Consider the following 27,586-nt stretch of genomic DNA (forward strand, 5'->3'; position numbering starts at 1 on the left):
GTTCCCCCACATGGGCATCAGAGAGCCAGGCCTGGAGAAAAGGAAGAGGGTGTTTAAAAGCACAGAGCAGGTGCTTCTCAATTGCAAGCCTGCCCCACCTGACACACACACACACACACACACACACACAGAGCATAGCCTTGTCACACCAAGCCTCTGGGGGAAAGAGACCTGTGGCTTGAATATATTCAAGATTGAAATTTTCACCGCACTGAGCTGACCATTAACCAAAAGAGACATCAGATTCAATTGCCACTGTGGCTTCCCTGATCTAGTGGGGAAGCGCTTCATGAGAACAGCTGGTAGAAACTATTGGGGGATAAATGAAAACCCTTCTATGCTTAAAGCCCTAAGGAGGTACAATTCCTCCCCTGGCATAGTTGTGAACGTCCTCAGGCACTGCTGCTCCATGCTGTCTTGGAAGGCCTCCCAGAGTTCTGCCTGGAAGCCCCTCTGACCAGCCGCCCTGGGCTCTGCTGCCCTCTCCTCCTCTCTGTTTCAACTCTAACTTACTTTCCCCAGAGCTTAGTCAAAATATTCTTCAAAACACAGCGCTGTTTCTATCATGCAGCTATACAGCATACAAATTCAACTGACAGCCTCCATGACCTGGAAGTCACCTGTGGTCTTATCTGTGTGGTTGGTTAGATTGCATAGAAACAAAATCACTAGCTGGGATCAAATTGGAATTTGACCTCTAACCTTTTTACATTTTTTAAGCTGTAGCATTTTTGTCTGGTGGCAAAAGCAATACACGTCAGAAACCCAAGCCCTTTGGAAAGAAACTGTTAAAAGAAGGGAACCCCCATCAGTCATTCTTGGCTCCCTGTAGGATTCTCTTGGAAATCTTGGAGTAGAAGCTGTGGGAAGACAAAGCTTGCATGTGTGTTTGTCGTGGGTGAGTAGACTAATGGCTCCATGGGCTTTCCTCATGGCCAGGACTTTGGAAGGGTCTATGTGTGAGGCAAGACTCTTGACAAACGATGTTCAGGTCAAACTAGAGTCAGGACTAGGTGCTGACTGAACTAAAGACAAGGTGTGATGTCAAGTCTACTCAGATCCTGGGTGGTAAAATGGAGGGGGCGTGAGAAAGAGAATTAGAGGCAATTCTAAATTTAATGCAATTCTGGGCCAGTTGCAGTGGCTCACTGTAATCTCCGCACTCTTGGAGGCCAAGGCAGGTGGATCACTTGAGTTCAGGAGTTTGAGACCAGCCTGGCCAACATGGTGAAATGCTGTCTCTACTAAAAACACAAAAATTAGCTGGGACCCAGTTACTTGGGAGGCTGAGGCAAGAGAATCGCTTGAACCCAGGAGACAGAAGTTGCAATGAGCCGAGATGATGCCATTGCACTCCAGCCTGGGTGACAGAGCAAGACTGTGTCTCAAAACATAAAAATAAAAATAAATAAATAAATAAATTTAATGCAATTCCAAACTTAGAATGCATTCGATGTACCCTTTAGAACTGCATCTAATTCTTTCTCTCTGAAGGGTGTGTTGTTGGCATTTTAAGGAAGGAAAAGATAGAAAGTGGGAAAGGCTGCTATGGATTCACCAGACTCCATTTTCTTTTCCTCCTTTGGACACAGCTGGACTACATTTCCCAGGCTCCCTTGCAGTTAGGTGAGCCCATGTGACTCCAATCTGGCCAAGGAATGTGCAGAAATCTTGGGACACTTTGCTAGGGTTGGACCATAAAATCCCCCTGGGTCCTCCTTCCTGGCCTCTAGCCTTGTCTTCCGGCCCAACACAGAAGATTCGAGAGAATACCCCAGGGCCCTTGGGACGGAAGAGCCCCAGATAGAAACAGACTATGCCTGAGAGTGGAGTACAATCACCTACTGTTGCTCCATGGACCTTCACTAAATTGTGACATCAGGAAAAATAAAAATTTATTGCATGAACTCCCTAAGATTTGGGGTTGTTACTGCAGTGAGCCTACTGTGATTTATCCTTTTTTTTTTTTTTTTTTTTATTTGAGACAGAGTCTCACTCCGTCGCCCAGGCTGGAGAGCAGTAGCGCAATCTCAGCTCACTGTAACCTCCGCCTCCCAGGTTCAAGTGATTCTCCTGCCTCAGCCTCCCAAGTAGCTGACATTACAGGTGCCCACCACCACACCCAGCTAATTTTTGTATTTTCAGTAGAGATGGGGTTTCGTCATGTTGGCCAGGCTGGTCTCAAACTCCTGACCTCACATGATCCACCCGCCTCGGCCTTCCAAAGTGCTGGAATTACAGGCGTGAGCCACCGCGCCCAGTCTGATTTATATATTTTATGTCGTATTTTAGAAGTTTGAAGCTGGAAGATGCCAGAGAGATTTACTAACGTAGTCCCCATATTTTAAAAAGAAGAAAATGCTAAGTGAAATGAAAGGTGGCCTTTAGAAATTATTTTTACAAGAATCATGTAATAACATGAAACAGGCTATTTTAAACCATTAAATAAATTTAAGAAATGATTATAAATAAGAAGAAAAAGAAGATGCCATGAATAGAAAAAAAGAAAAAAAATGGAAGGAAAAGTGAAAAAATTAATAGGTTTGGGTTTGGGGCAGGGCTATAAGTGATTTTTTTCTTCTTTTTTCTTCTTTGCCCTATCTTCCTGAATCAAACACATTTTTACTTTTAGAATGAAAAATAGAACAAATGAGGTTGTCATTGAACAAGCTCCCCTCATTCACATCTTCTGGGGCCCAAGATGCTGGAAGAGAGGCTGTGAGGCCAAGTGTCTTCAAGGACTCCTCCTGATTCTTCCAGCTCTTTGTCTGTGATCAGTCCCCAGCAGCCCAGACTTCCCTCCTCCTGCGCCCTCCCCATTGGAGTCAGGCATGAAGCGTGGGGGCCTGGGGCAGGGCCCCACATGGGACTCACTGGGTGATGCAGTTCTCCTTCTTGCCATAGGCGTGAATGATGCCCAGGCCCTGCATGGAGGAGGTGATGTGGGAGAACCAGGGTGACCGGCTGACATTCTCCACCTTCTTGAGCTCCTGGACTCCTCTGTGGAAAATGCTGGAAGAAAATTGAAAGGGGCCAAGTGGGTCACAAAGTAAGGTCTCGTCAGGCTTGCCCTCACACATACAGAGCCAACTAGGCACTCAGCACAGTGCTTAATTCAGAGACGGTGCCGTCTAACTGGGGATGAAAAGCGGGCCTGCCATTCTGCAGTGGTGCCTGCCCCAGGTGTGGGAATGGCGGAGACGTGAGAACCATGAGTCAGCCGCGCCTTCGTTTGGCCACGGTGCTGTGTTTCTCGTATCAGGAAAGTCTCGCTCCACAAGGCGTGATTCTAGTCTTCAAAAACCAAAATTTCTCATACAGCACAGCCCCTAAGTATTAGCCAACCACTTTTTGGTGCCCAGCCAGAGAAAAAGTGATCTGCTCTAACTCTGGAAGAAAACCTGGTGTGTCAACTGCCAACATGTGGCCTTCTAAAGGCATTTTCAAAGGTAATTTTGAATGAACATCATTATAGCTGACTTTAAAACCAAACCCCCATGGGATGCAGCTCCCCTTTGTGTGGAAGCTCCAGGAACCCTGGTGAGCAGAAGACCAGGGACCCCGGGTGTGTACAGCAGCTGGATGGCCCCCGAGAGAGAAGACAATCAAACCTCCAGACTCTCAGCTAAAACAAACCCAGGGCAGCGAGGAGGGAAGCCTCATTAGTGCAGAGCTAAAGTGAGTTGTTTGGAAACACTTGGATAATTCAAGCAGGACGAGCTCTGGTCTGTCCAGTCTTTATAGCTAGAGGGGTGGGTACAGAGCAGGGAAAGAGCTTTTACTAAGTAAATCAACTGCATAAACAGGAGGACAGACAAGAGCAATGATCAAACACAGGAATGACAGGAACATGAGCCCAAAGAATCCACTGTAAGAATGACATCCAGGACTTGCTTTTATCCTGTAAATGACTCTCAGAAATTATTTGTATTTGGTCATCACAATAAACCCTTGAGTTTGGAGACTCGGACCATTTCATTTGGAGACAGGAGAAGAGGGTCTGGAGGCAGGGAACCTAAGGCCAATTCACGCTGACTTCCTAGAACTAAATCAAAAGGAAAACCCCAACTTTCCCCGCCTAGGTAACAAAAGGCTCAAAGGCTACTCTCCTTGCACACCTGCCCCTGTCTTTTTCTGGGTGACAGATATATCTTTGATTAGTCCCCTCCCACAACCAATCAGGCTGGTGGCAGGCCAAGTCTTCATTTGTATAGCAGTAACTTTGTAACTTCACTTCAGCCTCTGATTAGTCGCTTTCTGCAACCAATCAGACTGATCATGGGCCACTACTTCATTTGCATGGGGCGTACACCAAGTGGCCAATGGGAAACCTCTAGAGGGTATTTAAACCCCAGAAAATTCTGTAACTGAGCTTTGAGCCCCTATGCTCAGGCTTGCTCCCACCCTGTGGGAGTGTACTTTCATTTTTAATAAATCTCTGCTTTTGTTGCTTCTTTCTTTCCTTGCTTTGTGCGTTTTGTCCAATTCTTTTCTCAGGACGTCAAGAACCTGGACACCCTAACAATTTCGCTTCCTTAGGGTCACCACGGGAACAGTGAAAGACAGCAGCAAGAGTCCAGCTCTCCCAGCTCCCCAGGGCACAGTGTCAGCTCCCAGAGCCACACCTGCCCCTGCACAAAGTCCAGCTCTCCTGCCCCAGCACACTCCCACACCCGCATTTGCCACTGTCCATGGACACCATCAGCTGACTTGTTGAACAGAACTGAAACATCTGAAACTAAACTCATATTCTTATTCCCCAAACCGCTTCTCCTCCTGTACCACCCGTATCTCTCTTCACATCGCTCTCCACCGTGAAATCATCCTTTGCCTCTCCCGTCCCCCAACACCCAAAATTCCACCAGACGTGGGAAGTGAAACCCTGATGACACTACCTTGGAAATGGCTTTCAAATCCACACCTCTCTTCTGTTCCCACTGCTGCTGCCTACATCTGGTCCTCATTAATTCTCTCACACAGACTGTAGATTTCAAGGGACTCCCGCCCTATAATCTGCCCTGACCTTTCTGTAGCTCCATTCACCCTCCACACTGTGGCCACAGCAATTATTTCTAAAACTAGGATCTGAGTGTGAAAACCAACAACCCTGTGCACAGGTGAAAGCAAGTCCAGGGTTTGTGGGCTGAATATTTTATTTGGAGGATTCTCTTTCAGATCTACAATAACTAAGCCACTGGCTGGGCATGTCTAGGATCACGATAAATGATTAGTTTTAGTTATTGATTTTTATGGAAACTCTTGCATAACAGCTTATTCCATTTTTAACCAACAAGCATTGGTTGTGTAGTCTCCCTGATCCTCACAAGCCCTCTGAAACAGGTGAGGCATATATTTCAATGATTACCATTAGGGAGAGAGGAAACTGAGGTTTGCAGCACCTCTCTGACTTCTCCAAGGTCCTTCAGCTAGTTGTGGCAGAGGTGGGGCTCTAATGCAAATTTCTCTGATTTGCAACCCTTTGCTCTCACCCAATACCCCCAGCTCACCCCAGGAAGAGCGGGGAGCCGGGCAGGTCCCCTAGGAGGCTGGAATCATGGCTGTCCTCCTGCTTTCCTCCAGAGTGGGTGTGCACAGCTGCAGTGGGAACCCCCGCCCCCACACTGTGCAAAGCTGCCTAAGGCCTTTCTCTAAACACACCCATCGTTCAGGGTGGGGGTTATTTCTCAAAGCTCAGAGCAGCAACGGTAGAACCCCATGGTTAGGAACATAGCAGCAGAGAGGCGGCAATCATGGTTACTAGTTTCTTGGCCTGGGACCAGTGCCTTAATCTTTCGATAATTTCCACCTCTCAGGGTTGCTCTGAGGCTAAAATGCCAGATGTATGCAAAGCACCTGGCATTTACTAAGTACAAAAAAAATCAATGGTAGACCATCAGTAAAGACAGCAAGCACTCAATGCTCAATATCACCTGATATCCAGTCAGTGTGTGTGTGTATCGTTTTCTCGTGTAAATAGCACATGGGCCTACCGTAACAGAATGAAGAAGCCTACAGCAAGGCCGGCCACGACTAAAAGGACAGCAGGAAACACAGCAGCCAAGATCACGAGAATAAACACCACCATAAAAAACTGCTGCAGAAAGTTCTCTGCGTGAAACGGCAGCCTCACATCCAGCTCGTCCATATCCTTGGAAAAACGGTTCATTAGCCTGCCAGTGGGAGTCGTGTCAAAGAAGCTCATTGGGCTCTTTAAGATCTGTGGAGAATGGTAGAGAGTCAAACAGAGTCAAGATGTGTGCTTAGTAAACCCTGCCGCTCTGCTGGAGGTGAAATTGTGAGCACAGGGCCTGACCTTTTTTCCAGGGCACAACACAGTGTGTCAGGTGATCTTGGGAAAGGGAGGATGCACCCCATCCTTGCGGCCACCGTGAATGAGTATGAATGTGGGGATTCAGTCTCTGTGCGGAAGTCCTGAGAGACCCCCTATAGGTCAGGCTTCTCCTTCAAATCTGGGATGCAGCCTGAGATGGGAGAGGCTGATGTCTTTGTCGGAGGAAGGAATTTTGTGCCCCATGGCAATAAAAAGCCAAGTTTCACTTTGTCTCTTTACCTCCAAAGTATGGGCCCCACCCACATGCTCTAGCCAGGGCCCTCCCAGCCCCTGGCTGCCGCCCACCACAGCAGTGGAATGCGGAGGGGGCTGCAAGGATCTCTTGAGGGCCGTGTTGCACTCAGGGCTCTTTGGAGCAGCAGGTGCTTTCTTGGCCTGCGCATCTCTGCCGAGGAGTGGCCTCCCCCGCCTCCATCCCCCAGCCCAGCCTCAAGGCTGATCCACCCGCACAGCTCCCTGGAATCTACCTTCAGTTGGTAATTAGCTATTTGGGAGACTCTTCCCAGACTAGACTGCAAGCTCTATGAGAGCTCTGGCTATCCCCAGAGCCCAGCACCATGCCTGGCACACAGCAGGTGCTCCGTATACCTTGTTGACTGAATAACTGGGTACACCTGCAATGCTTGTGGCCATACCTTATCAAACACCATGTCATGCAGAGAGGAGGATGCCATCAGTGTGGTCTTGGTGAAGACGAAGCCTTTGATGACGCCAAACACCAGCACGAACACCATGCTTGCAGCGTACACCCACTGGTACACATGCTGACCGATGTCTGCCAGCACCGCGCCGACCTCACACATGGTCCTGTTGCCCTGGGGCCCACAGGTCATCTTTGGAGAAAAACAAGAGAAGCACCAAGAATTGATAAATTCCTGCCAGGAGAACAGGAATTTTCCGGATAATCTTTCCAGAGAGAAGAAACTAAGAAGAAGCACATGAGTGTTTTGAATGAGTCAGGTGGGTACAATCTAGTCTGTTCCCTTCTGGGGCCTCTGAGCTTTGTGGGGTTCCTCCTGCTGGCACTCATGACCCCAAGGGACACCTGACTTGTGAGCTCAGCACAGTGGGAAAAACAAAGCAGAGACACCAGATGGGCACTGGGCAGCCATCCCCAAAGCTCACTGCACCTCGGGAGACCAGAAGCAATGCTGGGCTGGGAAGATCAGAGAGGCAAATGGGGAATCAGAATTCCACCAGGCTGGAGGAGTAACCCTCAGGCAGACCAGACTGGACAGAGGATCAGGAACTGACCTCCAGCATGCTGAGCTGTGTGGCAGCAGCCACCAGGCCTTCGGGGCAACTCGGGGGGCTTCTCTGTATGACGGGCCAGCTCCACAGTCCCTTCCCTTTCTTTTTCCCAAGGGGTAACTGAGAGGGTGCTGGGGTACTGCCCTGGGATCTTTGGTGGGGATGAGGGTGCCCAGTGAATTCAAGTGGCTCTCAGAGGATTCAAAGAATCTGTGGCTCCATCCTGCCCAGTGAAAACACACAATTTTGCCAGCACTTCTGGGGAGAGGGCATCTCCTTGCCCTGAGAAATTGGCAGTTTCATTTTTCTCTGGGCTGTGTGCTAAAAGTCAAGACTGCCCTTGGGGAGCAGACAAGCATCTTTCTTCTAAATGCCATTTTGCTGATTACAGTCATAGCGGAAATGTAAACCAGAGGTGGCTGATGGATGAACACCGTTAAAAGCAAAAGTATCTCTGGGGAGTTGAGGGATAGAAGGCCCAGCCTGAAGAGGAGACACTCCTGTGCCTTTGATTGTGCTGGGGCACCAGGGCCAAACACATGGTTCAACCATCATGGCTGCATGTCTGGGAGGGCAGGGGCAAACACACAGTGTCCAGGGCACCAGGGGCAAACACACAGTGTCTGGGGCACCAGGGGCAAACACGTGGTTCAGCCACCATGGCTGCGTGCTTAATCAGCCAACGGCAGTGGGACTCCTGGGGAAGCACCAAGCCTGTGAGGAGGCTGCACCCTGACCCTAAACCTTGCGCTCTCCATGGACAGGGCTCTTTGTGAGTGAGGGGGGATCTGGGAGAATCTGTCTATTCCAGAGATGGCTCTCTATTTCTGCACAGAGCAGGCCACACAGCAGCCTCTCCCCTGACCCTGTCTCCCCAGTGCCACCACCCTTTGTTTGTCATAGCAACAGAGCTGTACCAAATGTAATCTTGGAGGATGGGCCAGCGCCCCCACAGCATTCCCCAGGGCTCCAAGAAAGCTTTGAGACCATTGGCCAAAAGCTGGGAGAGCTCCCAGCAAGCTTGAGAGAGAGTCAACACATCAGTTCTTCCCAGGATTCCCTGCAGAGAAGGGTCCCCCATGGCTCTGTGGCATTTGCAAAGCCTGAATCTGATGCTTGCTCGTCCTGTTCATGCAGAGACAACGTTGGGGAGCAGAGACACGTGAGACCTTCTGGCACTGGGCAGTGTCTGTAACAAGACGCCAGTTTCTCTTTAGGATGACACAAATCAGTGTTAGGCTTTCCTGGAGGAAACTTACAAGAGAGGCTGTGAAACTAACCCAATCTTGTACATGCCTGATTCCAGACAAGCTGGGGCACAGTCTTCTTTAGTCAACCCTTTAAAATCTGAAAGTGGTGTCTATACCCTGCTTGTCTTGAAAACTCAAAGGGGATTCCAGGGGTTTGGGTCCTGTGGTGTAAGTATCTGACTTCCACTTCTTGAAAAGGGCAGAGGGATGCATGTGGGCTCATGGCATGGTGGCAGGGGCAGTCAGATGCTCTGGCAACAGTGTTTTACTCCAAGACACAGACTCGGCATCTTCCAATGCCAAAGGGAAACTCACCCGTGAGCCCTTGTCCAACCAGAGACCCAGCCACCAGTTGCTGAAGGCAGAACTGCCAATCATCAGGAGGAAGAGGAACACAGTGAAGAGAGAAAGGAGGTACCCTGCAAGAGGAGGGGAGAGGCCCAAGGGGCTGCAGACATGAGCACGTGGCAGGGGCTGACCTTCCTCAGGACCCAACCCTGATGAGAAATTCAAAACCTGCAGGAAAATGACTCCCACGCCTGGAAACCACCTGCTAGACTGATGTGGCACATCTGAGTGTTGGGGCCCTGAACCGTGGGGACATCTGTTCTACCTGGTTGGAAAATGGATCCAAACAGTGAACATATTGGAAAAACCACTAATGTGCACTTCCATAGTAGTGACTCAACATTCTTTTAAAAGAAGCCAAGGAAGGCCAGGCATGGTGGCTCACATCTGTAATCCCAGCACTTTGGGAAGCTGAGGCAGGCAGATCACCTGAGGTCAGGAGTTCAAGACTAGCCTGGCCAACATGGTGAAACCTCGTCTCTACTAAAAATACAAAAATTAGCCAGGCATGGTGGCAGGTGCCTGTAATCCCAGCTACTTGGGAGGCTGAGGCAGGAGAATCGCTTGAACCTGGGAGGCAGAGGTTGGAGGTTGCAGTCAGCCGAGATTGCACCATTGCACTCCAGCCTGGGTAACAGAGCAAGACTCCATTTCAAAAAAAAAAAAGAAAGAAAGAAAAAGAAACCAAGGAAAACCCAGTCTTGCTGGAGAGACACAGAATGAAACTACAGGCATGTTTTGCACACTGAGATGAGCATCTTGTATGGAAGGCTGGCAATGGACTGGCCACTGCTGTACAGAGCAACTGGAGTGCAAGGGTACGGTTCATGCTGCTGCTCACTCCACTCCAATAAAAGAGAGTCTGGCAGCTTTAATGGAGATAAAGAATGATTCCATTTAAAAGGCTGTATTATCAGATGTTAGTTTTTAGGAGGGGAAAAAATAAAAATATTGATAAATGGCCCTAGCATAGAGAGTAATTGTTAAAGAAATCATAATCATAAAACGTGAACCCAACAGTTTAAGACAGGATTTTTAAAATGCAAATTAAATCAAGAAACTCGTTGTTTTATACTGAACCTCCAGAAGCCTTAATGTACGTGTGATATGTTTTCCAGGTCACGGTTCCTTCCTGGGGGGATTCAGTCTGGATGAGCTGGTGCTCAGGAACTGTGGAAACAAACACAAGTCCACAGCTCTCACCACTGGGGTGGGGGCCCAGCAAGGCAGGCACAGCCCCTCCGCGGACTCCACAGCCCAGCTAAGGGGGCTGTGACGCATCCTTCCACTCGTCCCATGCTCTCAAATGCACTTCCAACACACTTTTGCTCATTTTGTGCTACTTGGTCCTCAGTACAGCCCTGTGAAGCAAGCTTCTGGTCTCTCGAGAAATATTTATTAAGCACCTACTATATGGTCAGTCCTGGGGATGCAAGGGATGTCTTGGTCTATTTCTCCTAGAAGCAGCACCCAAGAAGAGACTATGAATATATGAGGTTTATTTGGGAGCTAAAGGGAGTAAGGCGTGTCACCAAGTTGGCGACCACTGTGGGCCACTGGGGCTTCATCCCATGTGAAAAATCTCAGAACCAGTGTAGGCACACACTCAGGGCTTTTCCACGTGATGAGAGGGATCTGGGATTTTTCTGTACCAATTCCTATTGGCCTTGGGATGAAGGCCGCTCCCTGGGTGTTAATTCCCGTACTTCCAGCTTAACATTAGCTGGCATCTCCTAGAAAGAGCCCCTAGGCAAAGGAATGCAGAGGTGGCATTTGGGAGGAGGCTGGGCATGCTGAAGTGGTAAAGGCACCCTTGTCATCTGCTACAGAGTAAGCAAGAAAGAGGCAGGTCCTGTGTTCTCAGAGCTCACGCCATACAGAAGAAAACCAGCGTATCCCCCTAGGTCAGCTGCTGCATGGACACCTGATTCCCTCGATGTCTGTCCCAGGCTCTTCCATTCCCCAGGGGGAAGGGAAAATGACTGTCAAGTTCTCATGGAAACAAGATTTTGGAGGAAAAGGGATGCTGGATAAAGCAGCTCCCAGCAGCCAGTACTGAATGCATGCTTCTTCCGCTCCTCCACAGAGAAACGCGAAAATGTCGACTCCAAAGCAGAATTATACACCATACTTGGCTTTTATAAACAGAGATAAATAGAATTAGAAGAGGGGGCACCCCACATACAGACTCTGTGCACTCTGGCCCAACAGAAAAGCTTTCACGCCTCAAAGGCACCTTGCTGAATAGAGCCACCATTATACTCGCGCCTGGGAACCTGGAGCTCCTTTGAAAATGTTCAGCCTGACTTCAGCCCATTGTGTCTCCCTCTGAAACTGCAAAATGAGGGAGACGCCTCAGCGCGTGGGCAGAGCCGAATGAACAGCATCCGGGAGCACAAAAGGGACTGGTCACATTCCCTCGCAACCCGCAGGCCGGGGCAGGAGTGCTGCTGATGCTCTGTTTGCCTTGGCTGTGCCTTAGAAGATGCTGTGATGCCAGGCAGGTGAGCAGTGTTGTCTTCAACCCGTTCATGAGTCTTCCCTTCCTCCAGCTTTCACCGCCCTTGACAGCCCCATTGTTTATCCTTGAGGACTAGGTCTCTCTCCAGCATGAAATTTCACAATTACACTTTCCTCTCCAGAGAGGGGTGAGTGATGAGGAAGTGAGGAGCAGAGATTACTCTCTCCACGGGACCCCAAATCCCGGGCAGCCTGGAGGTTTCTCCAAAAAGCACAGAAGAGATATCTGGGTACTTCAGCCCTGGAATCCTCTGGAACTGTAAAACTATGTTGCCTTTCCAAATGTGCATGCATTTGTCACAAGCACCATTGAGGATGCCAGATCTCATCGATTCGAAGGCTCACTTTTTTCCCCCACACTGTAACATCTCTGGAATCTGGATGTGCCTTCCATTTGCTAGTATGTCATATCGTTTAGTTAGCAGAGATTTTTTTTTTCTTTCCAAGTGGTAGGTAAAATGGTGGTAGCCTTTAAAAATGGATGGCATCTTAAATTTGATGAAATGTGCTAAGTTTTTTTTTGGCTATGCATTATTGAGGAACAGAACTCTAACTTTGAAAGCCACCTTGCTGTGTGTACTTTGAGGACTATTGACCCCAGTCCTCTCTGTGTCCAGCATGGGGCAAGGGGCAGAGTAGGTGCTCTAGGGATGTGCAGTGAATGAAGGCAGGGTGTCTACGGAGGAGAAGAGGTGGCCTGACCAGGTGGCCCCCACCAGACTCATCTTCCACATCTCGTCTCCCCACCTCCCTGGAATCTCCTCCCACCCTCAACCTCAAGCCCTCTACCCTCTCCCACTTTCTCACCACAGTGTCCCCAGCAAACTCCTATACAACCTTGAAGGACCAGTCCAAAGGCCACTCCCTCTGTGAAGGCCTCCCTGACGTGTTTGTTTCTCTCACCCAAATTCCCCATTACTCTTACTGGTTTCCTATAGTTACCCATCTGCCTGAGTCCCCTCCAGACCACAAGATCCTGAGAACACAGGCATCTCTTCTTGCTCTCCTCAGCCCAGTTTAGTACTAGGCACACAGTCAATGCTTAACCTTTATTTGTTGAAAGAATGAATAACCTTATCCCACCTCAATCCCCACTGCTTCATAATCCATTCTCAATGCTCCCTATAAAGAGTGGGAAGCTCCGTGTCTGCCTTTGCCTCTAACGAATCCCCGTGCATTACTTGGATCTCTCCAGCTCATAATAACTATTGAGCATCACCGTGTGTCAGGCAGTGTGAAAATCACTTTATGTTCATTTTCTCATTTAATCTTTACAAGAAATTGTGGTTGGTACTACTTCCTCATTTTATAGATTAGGAAGCTAAGGTTCAGAGTGGCCAAGTATCTTGCTCAAGGTCACAAAACTAGTAAGTGGTGGAGCCAAAATTTGGACTTAGGCAGTGGAACCCCAAGGCACACAGTACCCTAGACCATCCAATTCTGGCTGCCCAAAATGACATGCACAGTGTCTACACTGTCTGTATCCCAAACAGTAGATGCCCAATACATCCTCAAGTGTATGTGACCGAGGGGATGAGTGGTAAATACCTTTTGTGTCTACAAATTCTGAGCCTGTTTCAGATTCTTTTCCTTCATCTTTCTCATTTCCTGGAGCCAAAACTAGGGTGAGAAATAAAGAAAGATCTGTGTCCATTCAAGCCAAGGACAATAACAGGGATGGGATTCTAACCGCTTATACCAGCATCTTCCTCTCTCTCAGCAGGGCTCTCCTTGAAGGCTTCCACCATTGCTGCATTGTAAAGGTGTTCAGGATCCTGGAGACAAAATGAAATTCCTTCTGAACGCTAAGTGACAGGACCTCTCCCAGGCACGAAATCCTGAGGGATTCCTCCCCAATTGCTCCCACACCTGCCCAGGTGTAAGTTACCTTGAACTGCAATCCTCGCAGGTTGTGAATCAGTTTTGCATAGCGCCCTCTCTCCTCCATTAACTCCTTGTGGGTTCCCTTTTCACAAATCTCTCCATCTTCTAATAAAATGACTTCATCACAAGACTCTAAGAACTGCAGAGGTAAGTGATCGACAATGAACTTCTGCCTGGAAAGGAGAGCCCATGCCAAACTCCTCTCTAACCTTAGTTACCACTGTTGACTTTAGGAGCCAGATCATTCTTTGAGGGGGCTGTCCTGTGCATTGTAGGATATTTACCAACCTCCCTGGCCTCTACTCCACTAGATGTCGGTAGCGCCCCCTCCTGGAGGTGTGACAAGCAATGATGTCTCCAGACATTGCCAAGTGCCTCCTGGGGGCAGATTGGCCCCCAGCACAGAACCATTCATCTAGTACCCACAGGTCTCATGAGTCCAAAAAAAAGCCAGCCTTTGGCTCTCACAGTGAAGCACACTGAATCTTCCTTTGCTACTGCTCCTTAAATGAGCTGCCTTCCTAAGAAATCTGATCATGGCCGGGCGCAGTGGCTCACACCTGTAGTCCCGGCACTTTGGGAGGCTGAAGCAGGTGGATCACCTAAGGTCAGGAGTTCGAGACCCACCTGGCCAACATGGTGAAACCCCATCTCTACTAAAAATACAAAAATTAGCTGGGTGTGGTGGCATGCACCTATAATCCAGCTACTCAGGAGGTTGAGACACAGGAGAATCACCTGAACCCAGGAGGTGGAGGTTGCAGTGAGCCAAGAAGGTGCCACTGCACTCCAGCCTGGGTGACAGAGCAAGAGTCTGTCTCAAAAAAATTAAATAAATAAATAAATGAATCAAAATCTGATCATGGAGATTTGGAAAATAAAACTGACAGTCACAGAAGCCAGGACTTGGTAGGGAAGGGAAATATGATCTTCACGAAGGTCCTCCTCTGTTCTAACATTACAAGCCTCCCTCATCATCCCCATTTAGCCCAGGAGAAGCAGACCATGGTGTGGTCCCCAGGCAAGAGGCCACAGTCCCTGGCCTGAGGAATTTATGCCAGCTCTATCTATGAGATAAAAACACAGCTATATTTAATGCTGGCATCCCACATTTTGCCCAAAGCACTTCTGGTTTTTTTTTAATTTGAATTCCCTTCATTTCCATATCATTCCTGAGATCAAAGAGTTCTGCTAAGAGGGTTTTCCTTTCATTTTGGAATGAGACACAGAGCTCTCCCCCTAGGATCAAGGAAGACCCCTCCTAGAGGTGGGCAAGATGCTGAGACTAAAGATGGTTTGACCAAAAGAAGCCTTTGCAGTATGGGCCAGAGGTCTTCCCTGATACTGCGCCGTTCATCCAAGGTCAAATCAACCTCTGCTGCTCTTGATTACAAGCCTGAAAGAAGTAGCTGTGTTCAGTCATTGTACACTTGATTGGGCAAGTTGGGAGGGTGCCCAAAGGCTGAATGATAACAGTTCTAACAGCTTGGACAGCTCCAGCCCTCATGCCTCCCTCCCACTAACTGCCCAGCTCCCTGTCTTATCAGCTGATTTTTCAGATGGGGAAACTGAGACACCATAAGCCTGTTCCAGTCCCATAGCTTTTTCTGCCTGTGCCACAGCACACACTCCAGCTCCAGGAGCTCGCAGGGAAGCCCCCTCTGGCCAGCAAGCCCCCAATTCACTCCAGAGATATGAGGCAGATTTGAGCAGCTTTGTTCTGCAAGCCATCACCGAATCTGCCCCTGGGTTGGACTTCAGTGGTTTCCTTAGAAGAGCGATCATCCACCCCAACCACTAAGATGCTTGCCTGTGGGCCTGAGAGTAAAAGCAGCGGGGATAGGCTCTGGAAAAGCCCCGGGCCCCAGTTCTGGGGCTCTAAGTTCCATCCTCCCTGACAAGGCACAGCAGGACCAAGATCTTGTGCCACCTGGTGGCTACCTGCCTCTTCCAACTTGCAAAAAGTTAGATAAAATGACAGGGGAAGGTGGAATCTGAGGAGATGGGCCTGGTGTGAAGATGGCTCCTGTCTGAGGTCATACTGCAGCTCAGTCAGTTTCAAAGACTGAACCAGGACCAAGGTTATGATTCCCCTCATGAGGACTCCTGGAGGGACAGCCGTGACCCACATCTGTCAGGGACAAAGCGTCCCCCTCCAGATCCCCAGAGCCCTCGGAGGACAGCCCTCCCTGCTGCAGGGTGTCTCCAGGGATAGTCCAGGTGCAGAGCTAGGGCTGCCAGGTTTAGCATCCAGACTGGGCCAGAGCCCATTCTCAGTCACCTCATGAGGGTCTTGAAGAAATCCAACCTTGTCCTCCATCCTAACTCAGAGAAGAACTAGGCCAGAAGAAGAACTAGGAGCTCTTGTCCACACCAGCCCAGCATGATGCTTCCTGGAGGTGCTCAGGCCCACTCAGAGGAAATCCAGACAATCCCCATGCGCAAAATTCGGATGCCTGGAGCTTATTCCGGGACCAGAACTCTAGCCCTGGGCAAAGGTGGGCTCAGGCTAGGGGCAGCATCACAGCAATGGGAAAGCCTGGTTTTACGGGGTCTTCGAGGAACCCCCTCTTGATAGGCTGGTCCTCCTGGCCACTACTGGAAGGTCCTAAAATGCTGGCTGCAGCATCCTGTAGCCATGGCAACTTTATTTGCTGCTATTGCCCCTCCCTCTCCACCCCAGCTTGACTTACCTTTGCAAAGACCTGCTTCCTGCCCCCAGACCAGGCCCTTATGTAACATGTTCTCTGCAGGTAGCAGGAGAGTAAAGAAGACGGGACTCTTGCTCTCCTGCCCCAATAGGCCTTTCAACATAAGTCAATCCCAAGGAATCTCTCATCAGGCAAGGAGACACCCACGTGCACGCATGAACACACACGTGCACACACATACGCTGCCCCCCCCTTCCCCCACACATCTCTGGGGATTCCCTACAAAGAAGAGAGAGGGAGATGGTCTGGAAGCAGGGAAACCTGGCCTGGGAAGAGGAGGTTCTTGGATTCCCATCAGGCATTCAGGACGCCTTATGTGGGACCAATGCAGTGAGGACTGTTCCCACTCTGCCAAATTCTTAAATTCACTGAGGTCAAGCCCAGTCACTTTTTCAGTGAGATTCATGCTCCTTAGCCTGAGACAGTGGCCCTGAGCAGAGAGAGCTTCCCCAAAGCCTCAGCCTTAGTCCCAAAGTCCTGGCTTCAAGCCCCTTTCCCCTGGGGTATGATGCCTGGGGCATCTGGGTCCCTCATCCAAGAGGTCTACCACCCCCTGACACCCTCAGTCAAGGTATCCCTGGCCTCAGGCTTGCCCAGAATTGCTGGAGTAAGGGTGGGGCCGTCGTTGTTTTCCCTGGCTCCCCATCTTACCAGGCACCCAGAACTGGGGGAAGGGTGCCCCAGTCCACCCACAGGCAGGACTCAATTGCTTCTAGAGAATCTACCCTCTGGTGCAGGAAAAGTCTTGGCCCCACAGAGGCCATGCACAGAGTGGAACAGGTGGGCCTCCTGGGAGCCAGGAAGGCTGGGGAATCATGAGTGTCTCTTGCATCCCTGGCTCCCTCCCCACGTTCCCAGCTGAAGACAGGCAGATATAGGCAGAAGAGGAGGCTCTGTGAGCATCAGACGCCAGCCACACCCATCCCGTGACCTCCTGGATCCTGCATGTCCCATCACCTGTAGCTGGTGGGTCACCAGGATGACCGTCTTTCCCCTGAGCGTCTTCTTAATGCACTCCTCAAAGATGTGCTTCCCCACGTGGGCATCCACGGCTGACAGGGGGTCATCCAGCAGGTAGAGCTGACGGTCGGAGTAGACGGCACGGGCCAGGCTAATCCTCTGCCTCTGCCCCCCGGAGAGGTTGAGGCCCCGCTCCCCAATCTGTGGACAGGGACAACATTGTCGGCCCACCCTGAAGTTCTTGGGCAATGGAAGCTTCCTGGAGCTTCTCCGGGAAAGACGTACACACTGATCCTCGCCACATCCAAGTTCCTCCGCCCCTTACAGGGCACCCAGTCACAGGAGACTCTGTGGTAAGTGGAAGTGCTCCACTTGTCTACCTCTCCAGGAAGCCCGGTGGGCAGCGGCAACGAGGGCAAAGCTCTTTCCCATGAGGAGTGAGGGGTGCCCATCTCACAAGACCCCAGCCCAACGCAGATCCCACAGGGAGGGGCTACATCATTATTATCACCAAAGGGAATTGTGTGAGCAGAGAGCTGGGGAGAATGCAGCAGTGAACCAGAGGGAAACGTGGCTGGGTGCAGATGGAAAAGGGAGTTCCCTATTTTGTTTACTTGTAGAGCAACTATCCCATCCCTAGGCAACTCTAAGCACTGTGGAGAGATAAGCCTTGACTTCCTGGTTCATCATCACCACCCTAAGGCCTGGCACCACGCTGGGCACAGAATAGGTGCTCAGTAAATATTTATGGAAAGGATGATTGCTTACTGTAGGTGATTCTATCCAATGGAACCCAAAGTGAACCCCACGTGTTCAGCCAGACGTTGAGCTAGGCACGGGGCAGGACACACAAGCTGGACAAGAGAAGTCCTCTCTCCCTGGGGAGCTCCACAGTGGGCAGGTTAGTTATGTACATAATAGCAGCAGCAAGCAGAATTTCACAAGCGCCTGCTGAAGAGCATCAATAGAGTACTTTGTGGCAAATTATTCAGGTGGTGGGACTTGGGAAAGCCTTCCTTGAGGAGGTAGATTTTGGGTTGAAACTCAAAGGATAGTGATGTCACAGGAGCAGAGACTTAGAGGCTAGGAGGTGAGTGGACACTTTGGCAGGCAGGTAGGAGCATGGCCTGGAAGGGTGAACCAGGGCTGCAGTGTGGGAGGTCTCAGATGCAGGCCAGGAAGGCTTCACGGCCACTTCCTTGGGGAGGCAGACTGAGAGCACCAGTAGAGAAAGACACCCCAAACTGCCTTTCCTCAGAAAGCTTTAGTCTTCTGATCTCCTCTGGGGCTCCTGGGCAAGGTGAGGAAGATTGTGCAGAGGACACAAGAAGGGTGGGGACCCGAGATGGCAAGGTGACTCCCCTGGGTCTCTTGGGGTGGCAGGCTCAGCCCAGGATGGAGCTAGCACTTTGGACAAACACCCCAGGGGGCAATGTTTAGAGGTGACCCCCATACTCCTGGCCTGGGCAGAGCCAGTGAGGCAAGAAGGGGCCCTGGTTTGCAGGACAGAGCCAGCCCTCGGGATGAGGAAGCAGTTTTCACCAGAAACCCTTCCTGAGACGACAGGCAGATTGGGAGTAGCCCCAAGAAGTGACTACACTGTGCCAAACACCAGTAAGCTTGGTGCCACGTCCACTGTGACATCCAGCAAGTATAGATCCAGAGGGAGAATTCAGAACGGGTGGAACCTGAGCTTTGCCCACACGTCGTCGGGGCATCTGGATGTGGAACAGGGGATTGCTGGCCTCAGGCCTTTGGACCTGATCAAATGTACTGTGTGCAGCTACAGTGGGCTTGCGCTCCCAGCCCTGCTCACCTCAGTCAGGTCTCCATAGGGGAGGTTGCTCAGGTCCTTCTGGAGGCCACAGACGCGGACTGTGTGCTGATACCTGTTGGTGCAAAGCTCAGAAGTAGCTGGATGAGAAAGACCCCAAACACTGCTGCCCTGGACTGCTTCCACAGGCGCTGCTGGTGCCGCTGGGGCAAGGCCAGGGGTGGCGGGTGCTACATCCAAGGCTCCCTGGCCAGTCGCTCTGCCTTCAATGACCCAAGGGTAGCGTCCCATTGACCACTGGCCCCTCCCCTGACCTGATGCAGAGTTGATTCAGGAATGGCCCCTCCGCTGGCAGGGTTCTCGCCATGCAGGGAAGAAGACAACGCTGAACAGGAAAGCCCTGCAGGAAACACTGAGGGCGCCACCTGCTGGACGCTCGTGGGAGTCAGAAGAGGGGTCACCCTTGGGGGCTGCAGTCACTGGGGATAGCCTCCTGGGAGGCACAGGGCTGAAGCAGGACCGTGGGTGGAAGAGAGGGTGTGTGTGAAGGAGGCTAACAGCAGTGGGCTGGGTAATCACCAATGACGACCTTGACATGTGCCCAGCCCCTCCACAAAGTTACTCCATCCACCCCTCACTGCTACTAGGTTGGAGAGAATGGAGTTTTCTCCCGCGCAACAACTCGGGATACTGAGCCGAAGGGAATGGCACCTGAGGTAAGGGGGCGGAATGGGAGAGAGAGTGGGACTCCTGCTCTTTGGGCCTCTTGGCCTCTCCATTGTGTCCCCTCAGTGTCACCCTCTGCCTAGCCCTGCAGCCCAGGCTTTGGGGAGTTTGACAGCCAAGGCCCTAGCCAGCTCCGCGGCAGCCAAGCCGCCAGGACTAGCACCCTATCCTGCAAAAAGCAGCAAAGCTGTGAGGTCAGCCCCACAGCAGTCCCCAGGGGCATGATCCCGCTCTGCCCCAGGGGAGGCCTTTGGGGACTTCTGGCACCAAGGAACCTAGGAACGTCCGTGGTCACTGGGATGTCGTCCCCATGTTATGACAGATGCCCACACTCTCCTCCCTCGGTTTTCTCTGCAACTCAACCTCACTCATACAGCCCCCACCATAAGCAGAACCTTCCCCAGGCATCACAGAGCCCCCGCACAGCCGCCTTGGGGACCCAACTCCTGCTCAGGATGCCTGCAGTGCCTGGCTCAGGTTTGTGCTCCCTCCCAGCAGCTGCTGAGCAGCACCACTGGGCCTTTAGGTTTCTGTCCTTCTCAGCAGGTTGCCTGCCTCCACAACGGCTGATTGGTTGGTTGATGACAGATTGATTGATTGATATCATTGGCATTATCGTCATCAGGACCCTCTTTCCTTCAGTGAGTTACAATGGGCAGGCCTCACAACTCAGACATCGAAAGACAGACCTTCCCAATAAAGAGGCAAGATAGAGAGCAGGCAGGCATGAGCAGCTGCCCTTCCTGTTGCACACAGGCCCCAAAACGGAACCTGGGCACGGCCCGAGCATCATGCCCACACACAAACTTTGGGGTTGGCGTACATAGCAGTTATGATGAGGGGCCTTGGAATCAGAGAATGGGTTTGAATCCAGTTGGGTGACCTTGGACAAGTGACTGTACCTCCCTGATCCTCACTCTCTGCTCTATAAAATTGTGCAAACAACTAATTCTCATTGGGTTGTTGTGAGAATGGAGCAGAAAAACATGTGAAGCCATTAGCACAGTGTCTGCTGCATGGCAAATTCTCCATTAGTGGGGGCTATAATTGCTATTACTACATTTGCCAATCTGCAACTACAAGACTCAGACCACGCAGCACATCTTCCTCCCCTCAACACCTCCCACCTTCAATTTCCTCCCACCCTCCTGCTTCCTATGGCCCTGAGAGCCACAGTTTCTGCCCTAGGAGCAAAATCTCTGCTAAACATGCCACATATGAAGGATGCTAGATCCATCTTTCAAAGCCCAATTCAAGTGCCATCTTCTCTTCCCTGATCCACCATCCTCTCGTGATTTCTGCTGCCTTGGAATAATCTGAGCACGGTCTCCTGCCACCTGGCTCATTCCTCCCTGGTACACTGTCATTTCTGTGCGTTTCTTATAGCCCATTCCAGGCTTGAGCATCTTAAGGGCAAAGATATACCTGAGCCATCTCTGTCCCCATGTGCCCGGCATGCTGCAGGCATTTGGCACATATTTGCCCTCTGAACGTCATTTTGATGAATAAGGCAACCCTCTGTCCAGTCCGCATCCACAGACAAAGAAGGCGTTCCAGGTGGGTGGCACAGGCCAAGAGATGCTGAGCAGAGTAATTTGGCTGTACTGAGCACTGGCTCCTGCACTGATCACCTTCCTGCCACACCTGAGCCTCCTGGCCACAGGATGGCATGGCCAGGGAAGAGGAGGTGAACTGACAAGCCTCTTGATGAGAACATACATGCTGCCATACCAGCCAGCAGGGACAGAGTTGGTGGGTAAGATGAGAAAGGCCAAACTACCACTGGAGAGCTGACAGCCAGATTCCTAAAACCAACTCCAATTCTCTTAATTAAGCATTGTGATGCCTGGGAAGGTTTCTGAGTGACCCAGCTGTCAGGCACCTCCAGCTCCAGAAAACTGATGTTGATCTGGAGCTCAAGGTCTAAGTCCAAGGCTCAACTCTGACATTTGATAGCATTTAATACCTTGGGAGTGTCAACTCGCCTGTCTAGGCCCTTTTCTTTATCTGTAAAATGGGGATATAATTTTATATCCCTAAATGGGTGGTTATGGGACTCAAATGAGAGAATGTACATGGCAATACACCAAGCTAAGCAAAGAACCATAGGAAGCCATTACTTTCCAGAGCTTAAAGATGATGGTCCAATCAATGGTGAATTGGATAAAGAAAATGTGGTACACGTACACCATGGAATACTATGCAGACATAAAAAAGAACAAAATCATGTAGCAACATTAGGCAGCTGGACTTCACTATCTTAAGTAAATTCACACAGAAACAGAAAACCAAATATCACATGTTCTCATTTACACATGGGAGCTAAACCTTGGGTATGCACAGACATAAAGATGGCAACAAGAGGCAGTGGGGATTCCAAAAGGATGGAGGATGAGAGGGCGCACCGATGAACAGCTTCCTATTGGGTACTATGTCCACTTAGAGAGTGAACAGGATCAGTAGAAACCCAAACCTCAGCATCACACTATATACCCCTGTAACAAAACTGTACCCCCTGAATCTAATGTTAAAATTAAAATTTAGAAAACTCAAACATTTCAGAAGTAGGGAGAGAATAAATATAGAAATGTCCAAGGTGATCACGGTATTAATGAGTTTTTTTTTTTTTTTGAGACAGTCTCGCTCTGTTGTCCAGGCTGGAGTGCAGTGGTGTGATCTCGGCTCACTGCAACCTCCACCTCCTGGGTTCAAGCAATTCTCCTGCCTCAGCCTCCTGAGTAGCTGGGATTACAGGTGCCCACCACCACGCCCAGCTAATTTTTGTATATTTAGTAGAGACAGGGTTTCACCATGTTGGTCAGGCTGGTCTCGAACCCCTGACCTCATGATCCACCTGCCTCGGCCTCCCAAAGTTCTGGGATTACAGGCGTGAGCCACTGCACCCAGCTAATGGGTTATTAAATGTTCTTAGAGAAAATATTTCTCCTCAAATTGCTGTCTGTTCATTACATACTACAGTTATTACAAATACATACTCGCAATTTTCGTGTTGAAAACATTTACGATATACTCTTTCAGTACTTTTGAAATATATAATACATTAAAATTTATCATTGTCACCATTCTGTGCAATAGATCACTAACGCCTATTTCTCCCGTCTAATTGAAACTTTGTACCCTTTGGTCAACATCTATCCTTTCCCCACACTCCCCTCTCCCCCAGCGTCATATATCAAAACACAAAAGTGCACCCCATAGATAGATGTAATTATGTCCATTTAAAAAATAAAATGATATAAAAAAGATGATGGCTCAAAGTAAATCAAGTAATTATAAGTTGAGCTTTGTTTTTATTTAGTTAGATCATTCTGAGGACACTAACAGTGATAATATATCCTGATAGCTCTGATGTCAATTAATAATGTCAGGGCTGATTCATTACATACTTGCTCATGATTCCAAGCAGTTTTGGGTACTCAGCCTAAAGCAAAATTGCTGGATTCGTTTTTCTCTAGTCAGACCACATATGCCCTGTTGCAGAGAACCTCGGAACATATGCTCCTCTGCCCTGGGAATGAAGTGCCGATTCTATCCTCTTCCCAGTGTGCAGTCGCAGGTCTGCAGAAGTTGCCTCTCCTGAACGCTTGGCTCAGGAAGAGGAAAACCAGTGTCTGTGTGTATCTGATGAATGTTTAATCAGAATTCATTAAACTCAAAACCCACTTAGCAGTCATTACCAATAGCATCAGCATCTGTAGGAGAGTGTGTACTAAACACAAATGTGCCTCCTGCTTTAAAAGTTAATATTACCTTTGGTGATCATACTTTTCTCCAAAGAGTATGTTTTCTCTCACATTTCCATGAAAGATCCACGCCTGCTGTGAAACATAGGCCAAAGTTCCATTGACTGCCACCACCCCTTTCTGCAGCTGCATCTGGAACAACAAGACCAGAGAAGCTGCAGGAGCCAAGCCTTGAGGACTTTTCCTCGAATTCCCGTTGCACCCTGGCACCCACATATTCCACAAGCATTGGTTATGAAGGCGCAAGAGTGTTGACAGGACATCTTCTCCATGCACCAGAAAGCCCAACCATGCAGATGCAGAATCTCAGAGTCAAACACCTGCACAGGGCCAGGCAGGGAATGTTTGAAAAGAGGCAGTGGTAAGCTCTGCTACAAACAGGAGAGCTTGGACTGCAGGGCTGCTCCCAGTGCACATGGCACCTGGGCCCAGCTACAACAGGATGTTCTCTGAACAGACTCTTCACAAGAGGCTCCCCTTCCTCCAGGTGCACTGGCTGGATCCAACCCTGCTCAGCCAGGCCCTGGGAGCAGGGCACTGCCTACACGGCTGTGGGTGTTGGCATTGGCACACCCCATCTTCAGGAAGCAGCCTTGACTCAGTTGCATCGTTGGTGCCATGCAAGGATGCAGGCCTGATGGAGCAGGATTTTCTAATTTGTCCAGAGGAGTCAAAGATCCAGTTTTATATGAAACCTTTGGACTTTTAAAGCATTCAGCAATCCAGTTAAAACTATGCATGGGCTCCAGTTTGTGACCCTGAGTACATATGTTCATTTAAGATGACCCCTAATCGTGGGCATCCAATAGACAATGGTAGACAGCAGGGATGCAACGTTCAAAGTTATCAACAGAAGGTACATGTGGGGCAGGCCACAGTGCTCAGAGCTGATGCTCATGGGGCAGTGGCAGTGGGTCCAGGGGCAAAGAAGGAGAGTCACTAAGGCGGCCGAAGGATGTGAAGCCACTTCACCTCAGGAGTTGTGCAACGGACAGAGAATTCAATTTGGAGAAGACACCATGATAATAACAATAATAATCGTAGTATTTTTAATGCATAGGGTATATTCTGTGCACTGAATTAAGTGCATGTTCAATGTTTATCACCATGACTGGCCTTGCAAATTATCCTATAGCCAACTATTGCTTACATGATCTCATTCAATCCTCACCACAACTCTCCTTAGTCCCATTTTTACAGACAAGCAAACCAAGTGGTTTCATGAGGCTCAGAGAGGTTACCTGCCGAAGGCTAAATAGTGAGCATGTGGCAGAAACAGCTGGGGAACCCAGGCTGTCCAGAGTGCCCCCCTGCCTCCCCAGTGATCACAGCCAGGGGCCTGATCCCACCACTGTCTCATGGGAGATTCAATGTTATCTCAAAATTTCCAAAGGACAGAAATTAAAAGGAGGCAAATTTCACTCCAATATACATCAAAACTCTCCAAAGAGGGAACTGGCTGTGACATGATGAGCTTCCCATCACTGGAGCTATCCGACCAGAAGTTGGGCCATCTCTTATGCAGTAGGATGCTATTAAGAGTATTCACATCATTATGTGGGGAATTGAGCTGAGTCACCTCTATGGCTCACGCTGACTCATCACGGAGGCACACACTCTCAGAGCGTGGGTGACCTCAGGAACTCATCCGATTCAGCCTCCACCTCTGCCTCCAGGCAGGGAAGGAGTTGTCATTCTTTCTATAGATGAGTCAACTGAGGCCAAAAGAAGTCACTTATATTAAAACTCATAAGACACATCCCCCCACCACCCTATTCTGGAGTCCCCACTTCTTCAGAAGTACCCCGACCTCTTCCTGAAAGAGGCAATCCCAGCTGCACAAACTTCCCTTTAGCAACAGCAGAGTGGGGAGAAAGAGGACTTAGCATTTTTTTTCCACAAAGCTTCTCATTCATGTGGGATGCGACTTAGAAACCGTGGCGACATAGAGGTTTGTGAAAACTACAAATGGCTTGGCCATTTTCCCTGGGGTCACCCAACTAGAAGGAGCAGAGAAGGGACAACGACCCAAGTCCCCTCCCTCTTCCTACCCAAGGTTTGCAGAGAAGCTGGGGGCACAAGCTGCTTTAGTTCAGGCATAGAATACATCTATAGTCACCATGAGCACCAGACTCCAAAGTCCTTCCACACCAAGCTGCTTTGCTGGCATTTCTAAATCAGGGCAGCCCAACTCATGGGGATAACCATGGGTTTAAGGACCCATCTTTCCTTTGACCAAGATGGAGCTTTAGGCAAGGAGGCAATCGCCATTCGATAGATCTCCTCATTGGCAAACAAGAGTTTGTGAAAAACTCAGCCTCATCTGGCCCAGGGGCCTGGAGCTGCTGCATGCATTAACCTCCCAGAAATTATCATGAACCACATGCACAGTGTCCAGTGCAGCCGAGGCCATCTGCTGGGTCCACGCCTGACGGGAAGGGAGCCATTTCATTGTCATGTTAATGTCCATCTTCACAGCACTCATCATACAGCTTACCTGTCCTAGGAGAGCTGCAAGGAGGGAGCTCTTTCCACTTCCCACATTCCCGCATATTCCCAAGATCTTCCCCTGCCAGAGAAACAGAGATGGGACACAGTCACTCTCTCCCACTTCTTAGAGGGTCTGGCCCAAAGGTGCCGCTGCCAAACTATGCTGGTCAGGCCAGGCGGAGAACAAGGGGTCACTGCAGGCTCTGGGGCATGGCAGCTGCAGCCACACCACCCTGGCCCACATAAACACAGCCTGGGAGGATGCAGGAATGTAAGTCTTAATTAAGTGCCTTCCCTTGTGTGGCATAGCCAAGCACCCACAGGGCTTCTAGAAATCATGTAAGATCACTGGTGTGAAACAGCCTTGTGCTGGTCTGGGAGACACAGGCCTTGAACAGGAAGGCTATTCTATGCCCAGACTCCAGAAAAGCAAATCTAATGGGATGCAAAAGGCTGTACAACCCAGGGAGACTAGGGTAGCTTTTGAAGTATGGAGATCTAGGGGCTTTCAAAAATCTGGAATTACTGAGAAGTTACACTATTCTAATATTCTACAGCTCCAGATTTATTAATTCAACCAACAAATCATTATCAGAGCCTGCTAGGTGCCAAGCACTGTTCCAACCACCAGCAAGAACAGCAATGAACACAACAGGCAATGGCCTGAGTCTGCCCTCACAGAACTTACCTTGTAGTCAGGGGAAGATGGACAGGAAGCAAGACAAGTAAATGAAATGTGGGGCAGGCACATCTATGCTTGCCATGGAGAAAAATAAAGCAGGGAAGAGACAGGGAAGGGACAGGGAGTGGGCTGGAGGCTTCGGGGTACAAGGAAAGCCTTACTGGAAAGGTAGATGTCTTAGCTTGAGTTTTCCCAGAAACAGACCTTGAATCAAGGATTTGAATAAAAGTCACACTCACATTTGGAAGGTGCAGGAAATTCCAGTAGGGAAGAGGAGAAGTGATACAGGAAAGGGAAGGTGGCCCATAAAGGGCAGCCTATTGGGTTGGCTCCCTAACAGAATATCCTACACAGGAGGCAAATGGAACTCAACCCTGCAGGGAAACTGCAGGAAACTCTGGGGAACTGACTATAGCTTTGTCCCACCCAATGGCAGAGGAGGTGGGGTATTGATGCCCCAGCAGTCATTGTTTGAGGGCTGCTCTCTAGTCTGTGAAGGTCTTTATGGAGGTGTGCAGAGCCCTTGGGCACGGATGCGGATAAGGCAGTTGTAAGATGGCCAGGAAACACTTAGAGGTCCAGGGCACATGGGCAGGGACAGCATCTGCCACAGGTGACATTTGGGTAAGACGTGAAGGAGGTGAGGAAGGGTGCCATGGGGTATCTGGGGAGAATCATTGCAGGCAAACAGCCCATGTGGAGACTGACGTGGAAGCATGTCGACTCGTGTTCAAGCAGATATTGCAATACTGCACTTGGAGCATCTGAGAACATTCTCATGTAGGCCTGCTCCCTGCAATCCCTTAGGGCAAAGATGCCCAACATGGGGCCAAATATGGCTTTTTTCTCACCCCAAGCTAGACCAGAAAGGCCC

The 27,586-nt window shown here is 49.8% G+C and overlaps 1 protein-coding gene across 2 annotated transcripts in view; it reads right to left on the reverse strand.

Annotated features, from left to right (window-relative positions):
* Positions 1 to 27,586, reverse strand: part of ABCC12 (ATP binding cassette subfamily C member 12) — a 72,880-nt gene that overhangs the window by 15,059 nt on the left and 30,235 nt on the right. The window contains exons 11-22 of one of the 2 annotated variants that reach the window (XM_054533858.1): positions 26,038 to 26,109; positions 23,548 to 23,672; positions 19,093 to 19,165; positions 17,274 to 17,477; positions 13,610 to 13,744; positions 13,421 to 13,496; positions 13,270 to 13,341; positions 10,282 to 10,371; positions 9,169 to 9,272; positions 6,988 to 7,185; positions 5,991 to 6,217; positions 2,875 to 3,012 (exon numbers count right to left, since the gene is read on the reverse strand). In XM_054533858.1, coding sequence (XP_054389833.1) covers positions 2,875 to 3,012; positions 5,991 to 6,217; positions 6,988 to 7,185; positions 9,169 to 9,272; positions 10,282 to 10,371; positions 13,270 to 13,341; positions 13,421 to 13,496; positions 13,610 to 13,744; positions 17,274 to 17,477; positions 19,093 to 19,165; positions 23,548 to 23,672; positions 26,038 to 26,109 — 1,514 coding nt within the window. Of the gene's footprint in view, positions 1 to 2,874; positions 3,013 to 5,990; positions 6,218 to 6,987; positions 7,186 to 9,168; positions 9,273 to 10,281; positions 10,372 to 13,269; positions 13,342 to 13,420; positions 13,497 to 13,609; positions 13,745 to 17,273; positions 17,478 to 19,092; positions 19,166 to 23,547; positions 23,673 to 26,037; positions 26,110 to 27,586 lie in introns of those variants that run through there. The other variant, XM_054533859.2, reaches the window with a different exon arrangement.

Source organism: Pongo abelii, chromosome 18, assembly GCF_028885655.2.
Source record: "Pongo abelii isolate AG06213 chromosome 18, NHGRI_mPonAbe1-v2.0_pri, whole genome shotgun sequence".
Lineage (NCBI taxonomy): Eukaryota > Metazoa > Chordata > Mammalia > Primates > Hominidae > Pongo > Pongo abelii.